General features: G+C 53.1%; 1 protein-coding gene across 5 annotated transcripts in view; it reads left to right on the plus strand.

The window, feature by feature from the left end:
* MROH1 (maestro heat like repeat family member 1) overlaps positions 1 to 12,721 on the plus strand; it is a 105,009-nt gene that overhangs the window by 18,504 nt on the left and 73,784 nt on the right. For all 5 annotated transcript variants that reach the window (XM_045004402.1, XM_045004401.1, XM_045004404.1 and 2 more), the window contains 5 exons: positions 202 to 364; positions 2,354 to 2,452; positions 6,137 to 6,288; positions 7,014 to 7,154; positions 8,254 to 8,346. In XM_045004402.1, the coding sequence (XP_044860337.1) occupies positions 202 to 364; positions 2,354 to 2,452; positions 6,137 to 6,288; positions 7,014 to 7,154; positions 8,254 to 8,346 (648 nt within the window). The remainder of the gene's footprint in view (positions 1 to 201; positions 365 to 2,353; positions 2,453 to 6,136; positions 6,289 to 7,013; positions 7,155 to 8,253; positions 8,347 to 12,721) is intronic.

Here is a 12,721-nt window from a genome sequence, read left to right on the forward strand (position 1 = left end):
CTTTTCCAGTGCCGCCCTCCTCCCCCCAGATCTGCCATTTTTCCGTATGTGTGGTCTCTCCTGTGAACTTGCAGAGTTGACCAGGCAGCGTGGGAAAGTGCGTATGCTCTCCCTGGATAATAGGCACTATCGTGCGCAGAGCATCTTGCAGGGGTGATCTGTAACTGTTTGTTTAATGTGGTATTGTTCTGTTTGACCTAGGAAATCATTTATGACTGGCAGCAGGCAGCAAGCAATGTCTTGGTTGCCGCAGGGAGGCGTTTCATCAACAAAGTGATGGAGGAGGTGCTGACCAAATTTCAGCCGGGGATCCTACCTCACTATTTCATCATGCAGACTTTCGCAAACCTCTCTGTGTCAAACGGTAGGTTATCTGCATCTAACCTCCTTGTTGGGAAGAGGACGACTGAAGATGGGTGATTCCATGGGCTGGGGGTAAAGGTGGAGAAGAGTTTTTGTGGGAAGAGTTGTTCTGAGAGCACGTCAGCTGGAATAGTCCCGGGATAAACTATGCCACCTCCATGGTGCAGTGAACTTCTGCAAAGACGTTCAATGCAGTTGGCACATTTCCTTGTTAAAAAACAAACTGCCACACTGGATTTCACTCAAAACTGGGTTTTGTACAGCCGCAGGGTTTGGAAAGCCTGTGCTAGGAAGGGGCACTGCAGGTTCAACCCTCTAATCCAAAGGGGGGAATATTGGCCTGTTTGCTAGGCAGTAGCTTACCGTGCCTCTCCCGCCTCCAGATGGCCTGGGGACACCATGCCTGGAGCCTGTGGTGGAAGCTTGGCCTGCCTGGCTCAGTTTGTTGTAGTCCATGGTAACTGAAAGCCAGGCCCTTGGTAAACTAAAGGACAGACAACCCCATTTGAGCTTGAGCCTTCAACCAATTGTTCGTACATCTTGCCCATCTTGACTAATAGCCACTGATGGACCTATCCCCCAGGAACTTATCTAGTTCTTTTTTGAACCCTTTTATAGTCTTGGCCTTCACAGTATCCTCTGGCAAGGAGTTCCACAGGTTGTCTGTGCATTGTGTGGGGAAAAAAAATCTTTTGTCTTTTTTAAACCTCCCTGAAGTACTTTTTAACACAACGCACAGTCAACCTGTAGAACTCTTTGCCAGAGGATGTTGTGAAGGCCAAGACTATAACAGGGTTAAAAAAAACTAGATAAGTTCCTGGAAGATGGGTCCATCAATGGCTATTAGCCAGGCTGGGCAGGGATGGTGTCCCTAGGCTCTGTTTGCCAGAAACTGGGAATGGGCAACAGAGGATGGATCACTTGATGATGCCCTGTTCTGTTCATTCCCTCTGGGGCACCTGGCACTGGCCACTGTTGGAAGACAGGATCCTGGGATAGATGGACCTTTGCTCTGACCAAGTATGGCAGTTACGTTCTTATCTTCTGATACAATGGATCTGGGGGTATGCAGAGCTCTTCCAGGGGGTGCATCAACTCAGCTAGATATTTGCCTAGTTTTACAACAGGCTCTAGAAAAAGCACTAGCAAAGTCAGGACAAACTCAGAAATTTTATACAGACACTGACTTGTTTATACTGCTCTATAGACTATACACTGACATGTAAGTGTGATATTTATAGTCCAGTTGATTTTATTTTAATATTAATGGTAAAAAGGAGAGAGTCTGCCATAGTTCAGTACTAGTGTGCTGGGGCACTCTCTTGTATGCTTTGATTCCCCAAGTGAGGTGAAACTTGGGGTATGCAAGACAAATCAGCCTCCTGAAAGGGGCACAGTAGTCTGGGAAAGCTGAGAGCCACCGTTCTAGTAATCGAATCTCAACCGCAGTTCCCTGATTTCTTATGGGCATGTCCCATAGGCCAGTGTCCAAAGCCTGCTGTTGGGCTACACAGATTCCAGAGCTCCTGCCCATCTGCTGTTATCCAAATCGATCTGCTGGCTAATGAAATGTCTGGCAGTAAGTGACTCTCGGCTGGCCAGATGCCTGCGCCTTGGGGACAGTCTAAGCTGATACAACTCCAGGCACTTGAGGGGATGGTAGCTGCTGGAACTCCATTTATAACTTTGGGGTTGTAGGCTCTGTACCTGAGCTCTTGAAATCGGCAGCTTCCTTTTTATCACCATATTGGCCTCTTTGTGTTTCAGAACTAGCACGCAAACCACATTAGATTGTCAAGGCCACAGAGTCAGGGGCTCAGATCAAATGTTAGATGCCAAAGCAAGTTGCTTGCTCAACCTTCATTTGATCAGCTCCACATACGCATTCTCAGACAGTCTCTAATGACGTAGTTGCATACTGTTCTTCTTCCACAGGATCCTGGCCTCAGTTCGCCTCGCCCCACTGTAACTTTCTCCTTTCTTCCCTTAGTGTTTGGGATGGTGCCTTTCTTAAATTCCATCCTCGGGACCATGCTGCCAATGCTGGGAATGGCCAAACAGGACCACATGAAGTCTGTGTTTTGCTATGGTAAGGTGGCTTGCTCCTTTTTACTGAGGCTGTGGTGGCTTCTGAAGGGTTGTCTTTGGGAGCTGTATCTCCCTTAGCTTTGGCTGTAAAGGAAACCCCCTCATTCTGTGGAGGAAAGACTCAGCCCAGAGGCCGGGAGGCTTGTTTTAAATGACTTGGCTTTGGGAGATGGCTGCCTCGTGGGTAGGATACTGAGCCTTTCATTTCTAGTGCACTGGCTTGAATCTAACCCAGGTCTGTTCCTCCCTCTTGCCTGTTCAGTGCCCTATAAAATGGGTGAGGAGGGAGCAGTGGGATCTTTGGTCTGGGACGAGGTCTCTGTGTTGCAGAAAATGTAACGGTGGACCGAGGGCAGTGGACAAGGAGTCTGAACTCTCTCCTAGCTGGGGACAGTGCGGAAACCCATTGGGCAAGGATGTGAGTGGTGGCGGGGTGATGAATTTGGGGTGGGAGGCAAGCCACAGAGGACTAAAATGGCTCTTTGTAGGGGGTGAGGAATGTCCCCTTTTGCCAACTGAGGTGGGAAAACTTGAATGAAAGCTTGACGGATCGATCCTAGTCTCAAAATTGTGGCAATACCACTACTGCATCTTCTCCCCCAAATCTACTTCCAACAGGCCTAGGGACCCTCCTGTTTCTCCCCCATCCCTCAAGGAGCATGAACTAAACTTGCGCCTTTACCCGGTCAGAGTTCTGAACAAAGTAATCGCTGTGCTGGGATTTTCCGGCACTTCCTTTCTGCCGATTATCTCTGCACCTAAAATGGGCAAGATGCTTCCTGGAGTGAGGGGGCTCGTGCTGTACACTGAGCTCACTGGTCTCAAACCTGCTGTCAGAGGCAGGAGACCAAGGGTTCTTGGCTTTCAGTGACATTTTTGCCTCTAGAGTGAAATTTACTGAAGATGTACAGAATCAAACATCTCGGGGAGTTCGCCAACAGCCTCCGCTCAGTGACACTCCTCAAACTTTGTGATGTGGCTAGGCCAGAGTGGAAAACGTGAGCCTAGAGCTGGGGGGAGTCAGAAGATCTGGGTCTGGCCACCAGGTGAGCTGAGCTCTTTGTGCTTGTGAGCTGTAGCTGATGCCTATGCTGGGTCTCCCTTTTGACGCCAGCTGGAGCCGCCCACACAGCTGAGAGCAGGCTTTGGGCCTGCGTTCTGTTGGCTGTCTGGTACATTGGGTCAAATTTGAAGTGGTTCTTGGTGTGTCTGGCTGGTGAGTTACTTCTGCATCTTTGTTCAGTTGCTGTGTAACCACCTGCCCCTGTCAGGCTTTACTGGGCTATTGTGTTACTGTCTTACAGCCCAAGACAGAGTCCTGTAGTTGTCACAGGAGCCTGGCGGTGACACTGTCATCTCAAACATCCCAGTAGAGGATGCTCTAAACTTGTGGCTTCCTTTATCAGCTAGCTGAAAAGAGAAGGGCAGGTCTGTGTGAGCACCGTTCTCCTCTCAAAGGCTTTGCCAGATGCAGCAGCTTTGTTCCCTGCTGGGCGAGCAGCCTCTCTGGCCACTGCAGCATCCTCACCCACTGCTGTCTGAACTCAGGGGCCGTTCTGGGGCAGCTCTGCACTGGGAACAAATGGAATCAGGCAGAACCTCTTGAATGGCCCTCAAGCTGCAGGGGAGAGATTTCTGTGCCCATGCTCTGCAGCACATCTCGTCTTGCTGCTGGAATAACAAAGCGAGATCAAGAGACTGACTTTGCTCGAATGCAGTAATCAAACTCTCTCTCCGGTGCTGACTAACGCAATCCAGTGGACTCCACTGAAAGTGAATGCTGATGCACTGAACGGTTTGAAGCATAACTTTCATGCATCATTGCAGATTTTCCAAGGAGTTAGAGTAAAGCTTCTGTGAGGAGGAAAAATATTCATAGTTGTGTGTGAAGCTCGTTTAAATATTCCTCGTGTGCCTCACTCGGCCAGTGATCTGGCGCCCGAGTCAGTGCTGTAAACCTGGGCTTGCGATTGTTGGAGCGGGGGCTCCCAGCCGTGCGTACGTGTCCGTGCTACGCTTTGCAGCCCTTCTGCCTTGGGGCTGTGGCTTGAGCTCCGTTCACACTGCAGTAGGACAGGGCTTGGCCCAGAGCCAGTGGCTCTGGCTCCCAGCAGGGTCCTAGGACTCTGGTCCTGAGCGCTTGCTGACCTGAGTCAGACGGATTTGTGAGTGGATGGCAGAGGGGCTTGGGCTCAGATCAGTCAGTCTGGGCTGAGTGGGCAGTGTAGACGTACCCATGTGCCAGGGCACGCTGGCTCTGTGGACCTTAGAAAAGGAAACTTTCAGGAAGCGCAGCTCAATTTTCCTGTGCTGCAGCATGCCGGGGCCTCAGCTGTGTTACAGGGACTCTAGCAGCAGCGTGCCCCAGGGTGGGAAGCACGTTCTTCCTTTAACTCAGATGATGAATTTGGGGTGTTCGTATTGGTGTGGGGTGTGTAAAAGGATATGAAGGCAGCAAGTGCAAGCCCTCAGAATTCACCACTCTTCACATTGGCACTGATTAAAACGCCCGAACGGTGCCCATTTAGCAGAAGTCTCCTCCGCTGCAGTGCCCAGGGAAGCTGGAGGGCAGCCAAAGTGAGGAACAGAAAGGGTAGCTCTGCACCCGCTCCTGGAAATCCCATGTCCCTTCTCTGTGCTAACCTGAAATGTCCCGATTTTTCCTGAAAATAGGAGGGCAGGACTTGAGAACTACATGGCTGGCCCAAGGAGTAAACCAGCGGTTCTCCAGCTTTTGTACTGGTGACCCCTTTCACACAGCAAGCCTCTGAGTGTGACCGCCCCCTCATAAATTAAAAATACTTTTTTAAAAAATATATTTTACACCATTATAAATGCTGGAGGTGAAGTGAGATGTGGGGTGGAGGCTGACAGCTCACAACCCCCCCCATGTAATAACCTCGCAACCCCTTGAGAGGTCCCAACCCCCAGTTTGAGAACCCCGGGAGTAAACGAATCAGCTGGGTGAGAACCTGTGCCGGCCTGGCCACTGCATCTTAAAGGAAGGAGAAGGTTGTGGGCCACGGCTACTGTAGTAGCCAGTCAGTCTAGCTAGAGTGGTTAATTTAATGTTTAAAAACAACCCCCCTCTTTTCCGTCCTGTCTTTCCCGTCCTAGAGCAGGGTATGCTTCTCCCACGCTGCCACCTGCCTTGTGTGCATTCTCTCCTTTCTTCTCTGCCCACCCCTTGTGTATTTGGGTAGGAAACTATACCAGACACCTACTGGTCAGACCTATTGGTTAGTCAAAGACTGATGCAAAAGATGAGGAGGATCCACTCTGCAGGGGAACCCTCTGGGTTGGGTTCTGCACAGAGCCTGAACATCAGGTCTCCTCTTTGCTTTCCAAATGGACTAAGCTGAGACATCGGCCCCACTTCGGACTCTAAATGGCAGTTGTCAGGAGCCATTGCACCAAAATGGGGACTAAAGGTCTTAAATTCAGGCCTTAAAGCACAGGAGCAGCCCAGTAAAAGCATCCTGTCGACTTGTGACAGCTGCAGACCTCTCCTACAGGCTACACCTTCAGTGCTGGAGGTCTGGTGTTAAAGTGTTAAAGGGGAATTGCTCATGCACCAGGATGCTGGATGTTGCTCAAACAGCAGCATCTCAGACCTCAGGCGAAAGCCTGCTGTTAACTTTAACTGTGTGTGAGAGATCTAAATGAGTAAATCTGTGTCTTGTAGCTCTGCAGCATTTCAGTGAGAGCATCCAGGAATACCTGGCGAACTTGGATAAAGCGCCTGACCCCACTGTAAGGAAAGACACCTTCTCCAATGAGATCTTCAATGCCTACGATGTGCTCTTCAACGTCTGGCTGCAGAGCCGGGAGGCCAAGGTGCGGCTGTGCCGTTTGGTAGCTTGGTGTGGCTATGGCCCTGAACAGTTGCGTGGCAGTGGGTTTCTCCCTTTCCCCCTAAATCTCCACTGTCAGACTGGACCTGCCACTGCCCATGCAGGGGTCTGTAGTCTGCCTTTCTCCACCATCCCACCCTAAAGACGCTGGTCTGCTGGCTGAAGAGGCACCTGTCTTGCTCTCTAACGCCATGCCAGTGTTTGTCCTCTGGGACAGCTGTAGTTGTCACTCTGTCCCTAAGTTATGCAGCTTGGAGTGGGAGAGTCTTGTGTGCACCCCTTGCTAGCGTCAGGGTGTCAGCTGAGCCTAAGGGAGAGGAGGCAACATCCAGATCCTGTCCGGGAAGAAACTGGGCATGCTCCATCTAGCTGGATGTGGGCGTGACGGAAGGTGGCCTGGCTACACCATCCACCCGCTCCCTCAGCACCTGATGCCAATGGCTCCACGGTGAGACCCAGCTCCCCTTGCCCTTGGGTTGGTGGAGCAGTGTGGGCAAACGTACACTGCCGCTGCGCCTTTCACTGGGTCCTCGGAGCAGGCTTGGTCCGTGTGATGGCTAGTCTGAGACCGTCTCCCGGCGCCAGAGGAGCACAAACCAACCCCTCTGACAGTCGTGCTGCTGTGGGGGCAGTGTTGGAGCCAGCCTAGCAGCTGGGCTCGGGCTGGCTGGGAGCTCTGACTCTTGCAGGTTGTTTCTGTCCCTGCAGCTGAGACTCGCCGTCGTGAAGGCTCTTGGGCCCATGAGTCACCTGATGCCCAGCGAAAAACTCGAGGAGCAGCTCCCGAGACTGGTGCCGGGAATTCTCGCTCTCTACAAGAAGCACGTGGAGGCCTTTTATGTGAGCAAGGTAAACGGCTCAGCACGCTGCTCCCGCGGGACTGAGGGGCACAGCTACCTGTAATCCATGTGTGTGTGCTCCTTGGATCATTGCCCAGGGTGCTCCCAGGGGGTGGGGGTGGGACAGGAGAACAGACTGGCCGTGCACATGCTCAGTACAAGCCGGGTGCCCCTCGAGGACCCACAGTCCTGTTGCTTCCTTTCCTGCTAGGCCCTGCTAGTCTGCCCAGCGCATCCGACTGAGCTCCAGGCTTTGGCAGCAAAGGAGCAGTTCGAAGGCTCCCCTTCGTACCACAGGCTGGGTCACATGCCCGGACCCATGTGGTGGGGCACGGTTCCAAATCCTGCCTTGTCTAAACACTCTGGCTTGGCTGGAATCACGCTAGGGTTGGCACCACTGAGGCTGGTCAGTGTGGTATTGGCAGGTTCTGATACCTCTTCCACAAAGGCTGAACCTGCCATTGGCCAGGGCCCGGCTACTGCTACCATGTGCCTCTTCCTCAGGGAGGGGCAAACGTATCGCTACTGAGCCAGAGTATAGCAACCTCTCTGGTGGATTGGGAGTCCACTCCAGATGGCCTGGCAGGTGATGACCTCTCTACCACTCCCTCTGCCCCATGTCCTGCTCTGGTGCTGGGACCACTCTATTTCCTTCTGTCCTGGACTCCTCTTGCTCTGCTCGTTCTTGGCTCCCGCTGCCTGTAAGGGGAGGACGTCCAGTCGAGCCCCCCCAAGACAGAGTGCTGTTAGCAGAGAAGCGATGGCCGGGTTGGTAGTCTGCCAACGTACATGGCTGGCTGCAGCAGCCAGTGTGCCGAGGTGCTGCTCTGTGGCTGGCTGCAGCAGGAGAATGGGGGAAGATGGATGAGTTCCAGAAACCTCCGTGGTGCTTTACCCACAGCAGCTGGAGGATGATTGCACTTGTTTTTCTACTACAGCCCCGTCCCCGTAGCTCAGCGCGCACTGGGATAGTGTCTCCTGGGTTCGGATCCCGGTCATGGAGTCTCTCTGCTCCCTGATCACCACGTCGTTACCCTTTCATTCCCAGCGGGGCGGCGGTTTCTTTTCCTGGTGCTAACCGCAGCATTCCAATGTCTCTCTCTGAGCAGAGCTTGTGCCAGATTCTTGAGGCTTCTGTCAACTTTGGCAGCCGCACTCTGGACACGCAGCTTGATGCCCTTCTGAGCACCCTGCACCCCCAGGTAAGGATCGAGATGGGCCAGCAGGGCTGGGAGACCTGTTCTGGGGCTGGGGGCTGGTGAGCCCAGACGTTCATTAGCACTTCCTGAAAGGTGTCTCAGGAAATGGCACATGGGATCCAGAACCTGGGGCTGGAGTTCACCTCCGAGCGCTGCAGCCACCTGCATCAAGCTGAGAACTGGGTGCATTAGGGGCCTCTGACCCTAAACACTCCCCCGTCTTGCAGAAGGGACTTCCCAGTCTAGAAAGCCCCCAGGCTCCAATCTGGAATGAGGCACGAGAAATGTCTCCCTTTAAACAGAGACCATGTTTCTGTTTGAGGGCAGGGGCCAAGCTGGCCAGCCTGGGCACGTTCCAGAAGGGGCGAGAGGTATTTGGAAGGAGCAGCTGCTGCCACCAGCACAGTTCAGGGTGAGCTGCAGAGGAACGTAGAGCATGTTTCTCTGCTAGAGAGAAAGTTGGCTTGGTGCCTCCTAGCTGCCCTGAGCTGCTCCTGCCTCCTTCCCTGATGGCCCTTACCCTGGCAGGGGAGAGGAGAAGCCAGTCCCTTGCTAGCAGGATCAGAAGCTGTTTGCTCTCCTGCCCCAGCTGTCCTGAACAAGGGTCACACCTCACTCTCAGTGAAGCAGTAAAGGCAGAATCCACAAACACGTGGAGAAAAGACAAACCCTTGAAAGGCTGAAGTCTAGGCGTGAGCAACACCAAGTACTGCGAACAATCCCGGCGTATCCTGGAGCATCTTATTCACGTGGGAGCCCTACAGGGGCGGTCTGGCACCAACTGTAACTGTTAAGCACCAGTTGTCCATGGTTTTTTCAGTAGCATATACAGGAACTGAGGTTTCACCTTCATCCTGGTAGGGCAGGACTGTTGGCTCCGTCTTGTGTGTGGTGTGTTGGGATCTTTCTGGGAAAGTGCCAGACCTTGGTATGTGGGGGAGTTGTGCATTGTTCTTTTGAGGCTGGAAAGCTGGGAGGTCCCTGGTTTCACCTGGTGGAGTCTGTAGCTGGCTGGGAGTGTTCCTTGTTAGATGCACCTAGGGGTAGGTTTGCATTGCCTAGGATGTCCAGACTACGTACCTCTTGGACAGATGTCGTGGACTTGGCTGAAGAGTCCAAGTGCTTCCTCCAGTTTTCTACTGCAGGCTGCTAAACCAGCTTATTCCTATTGCAGCTTTTTAATGTCCCTGAGAATCTAATCTGTACAAACGCTCCCTCCCCTCCAAGCCCTTAGCACAGGGCAAACTCTGGCCTGTGGGCTGGATCCAGCCCCTCGGGCTTTCAGTCTAGCCTGTGGGATTGGCAGCCCCATGGCGCAGTGGGGCTAAGGGAGGCTCCTTGCCTGCCATGGCCCCACGCCGCTCCTGGAAGCGGCTGGCACCACGTCCCTGGGGGAGTGGAGGCAGAGGGCTCCCTGCAGGCACCGCCCCCGCAGCTCCCCTTGGCTGGGAAGGGGGAACCGCCGCCCATGGGAGTTCTGGGGTGGTATCCACAGAGCCGCCTGCCCCACTGCACCCCGAGGAGCCACTGCTGGAAATGCTGGCTGCTTCCGGGAGCGGCGCAGGCCCAGGGCAGGCAGGGAGCCTGCCTTGCACCAGGCTGGCAGCAGGGCTCACTCGAGGTAAGTGGTGCCAGGCCAGAGCCCAACCCCCTGCCCTGAACCTACCTTCCACACCCCAACCCCCTGCCCCAGCCCTACATTCATGGCCCTGCATGCAATTTCCCCACCCAGATGTGGCCCTCGGGCCAAAAAGTTTGCCCACCCCTGGCTTAGCTGGAAATGGTGCTCTTGGGCTGCGTCAGCCACACTCAGGTTGCATAACCTGGAGTATTTCACAGGTGTCCAGCTCTCCCCTGGAACGTGCATGCAGCCAAGCCACCACTTGAATCAGGTGCTAGGAGCAGGCCCTGCTCTGTGCTGATGACCTGTCCCTAGGAGCAGCTACTCTGCTAAGGCTGAGATTGTTCATGGCACCAGATGTTTAGAACTTTAGCGGGGGAAGCACTAAACCCTTTTCCATTCCTGTGCAGCCCTTCTTCAGTGTCTAGCGCCTGGACTACGCCCCTCAGGACATTTACCACTAAGTAAATGGTCCTGGGCTGCACTTGGCCAGTCCAAGGGCAGGGTGGCCGAGTTCTGTCTGGCGCTGCCCCCACGTGTCGTGGTCTGTTTCACTCTCTGGAGACTCGGCCCTAGAGCTAAATGATGTGGCCTGGAGAGAATGGCTTGAAATGAGCCAGGTGGGTGGTGGGAGCTGCGTCCGAACTCCTGAAGGACAAGCGATGCCTGTGGAGCGGAGCCAGGTGCTCTGGAGAGGTCTGAGTCCGGTGACTTTCTGAACCAGCTGGAGGTGTGTTCGTGTTGCCCTAATGGAGGGGGCTCTGCAGGCATAACCATGTGCAGAGTGCAGACCACCCTTTGTTTGAATTGCTTTTCTGCTCGAGCAAATGACTCTGGCGCTGCTGAGCGGATTGACATGAGCCACGGGTCTCCAGTGGGGTAATGCCGTCGTAGCGCTGAAAGTGCATGTACGGCTCAGCTTTGTGAAGGAGGGTGAATCACTTGGGAAAGAACTGGGATTCTGGGTTTGAATCCAGCCACTTGCACAGACTTACTCTAACTCCAGGCCTGGTCACTGGGTCAAAAGCAGAAACTTCGGTGAATCCCCAGAGCTGCTTCTGTTTAGCTGTCGGAGGGGGTGCGCGTGCCCCCCCCATGATGGCTGGGGGCTGACTTGTGATTTGTTCGTGGTACAACACTTGAAGGATTAGGCGCTCCTGGGATGTCCTGTTCCCCAGCCCGCTTCTGGCTATGGGTGCCTGAATCTACAGGAGCTGAGGGCTAACCCCCCACTCCCTGTTCCTATTCTGCCTGGCCTGGGCTAGGTTGGGCCAGCCTATGGCTGCTGAATTCATTCGCCAAACCATACGTGGGGGCGGGAGTTGATCCCCCTTGATCAGATGGCCTCTGTCTGGGGGGTAGCGCCCTTTTAAATCACGTTAATGTCTTCTTAAGCTAATATTTAATTTGTTTTCCTTTGGGGCCTGAAAGATCAGGTGCCCTGGGCTCCCCATGGCTGGAGGATGGGCAATACGCAAGGCACTGACGTGTGCGCTTCAGTGCCCTGCCTCCACCACTGCTTTGCCCAGGCTCCCAGCTGGAGTTTCTGATATGAACCCGTCACACTGATAAACAAACACTGTTAAAATGCTAAACCCCCCGGCCAACGCTCGCTGCACTAAGGCACCTAAACCACCCGTTTTACCGGCTGTGCTAGTCAGACACCAGGCCTGCGACTCTAGCCGAGGAGCTGAGGGTGGTGAGAACTGCAGGTAGAAAACAAAGTTAGACGCTAAGGTAATGGATGCCAATCCTATGCGGAGTGTCTGCTAAGGAAATAGTACTCTACATCTAAAATTAGCTGTTGTGACTCAGGAAAGATCTTGGAGTCACTGTGGATAGTTCTCTGAAAACATCCACTCACTGTGCAGCGGCAGTCAAAAACCAAACAGAACGTTGGGCATGGTTAAGAAAGGGACAGATAATAAAACAGAAAATATCATGTTGCCTCTATATAAATCCATGGTACGCCCACAGCTTGAATGCTGTGTGCAGATGTGGTCGCCCCATCTCAAAAACCATGTATTGGAATTGGAAAAGGGATGGAGAAGGGCAACAAAAATGATATGGGTGATGGAACGGCTTCCGTATGAGGAGAGATGAAAAAGACTGGGACTCTTCAGCCTGGAAAAGAGAGGACTGAGTGGGGATGTGGTAGAGGTCTATAGTGAATAAGGAAGTGGTATTTACTCCTTCTCATAACACAAGAACTAGGGGTCACCCAATGAAATGATAGGCAGCAGGTTTAAAACAAAAGTATTTCTTCACACAGTGCACAGTCAACCTGTGGAAGTCGTTACCAGGGGATATTGTGAAGGCCAAAACTATAACAGGGTTTAAAAAAAGGACCTGTCCTCCAGGAACTTATCTAGTTCTGTCATAGACTTTATGGTCAGAAGGGACCATTATGATCATCTAGTCTAACCTCCTGCACAACCCAGGCCACAGAATCTCACCCACTCACTCCTGTAATAAACCCCTAACCTATGTCTGAGCCACTGAAGTCCTCAAATCATGGTTTAAAGACTTCAAGGTGCAAAGAATTCTCCAGCCAGTGACCTGTGCCCCACGCTCTCAGTGGCTATTAGCCAGGCTGGGCAGGGGTGGTGTCCCTAGCCTCTCTTTGCCAGAAGTTGGGAATGGGCGACAGGGATGGATCACTTGATGATTCCCTGTTCTGCTCAATCCCTCTTAGGCACCTGGCACCAGCCCGTGTTGGAAGACCGGATACTGGGCTAGATAGACCATTGGTCTGAC

The sequence above is a fragment of the Mauremys mutica genome, chromosome 2 (genome assembly GCF_020497125.1).
Source record: "Mauremys mutica isolate MM-2020 ecotype Southern chromosome 2, ASM2049712v1, whole genome shotgun sequence".
Classification (NCBI taxonomy): Eukaryota; Metazoa; Chordata; order Testudines; family Geoemydidae; genus Mauremys; species Mauremys mutica.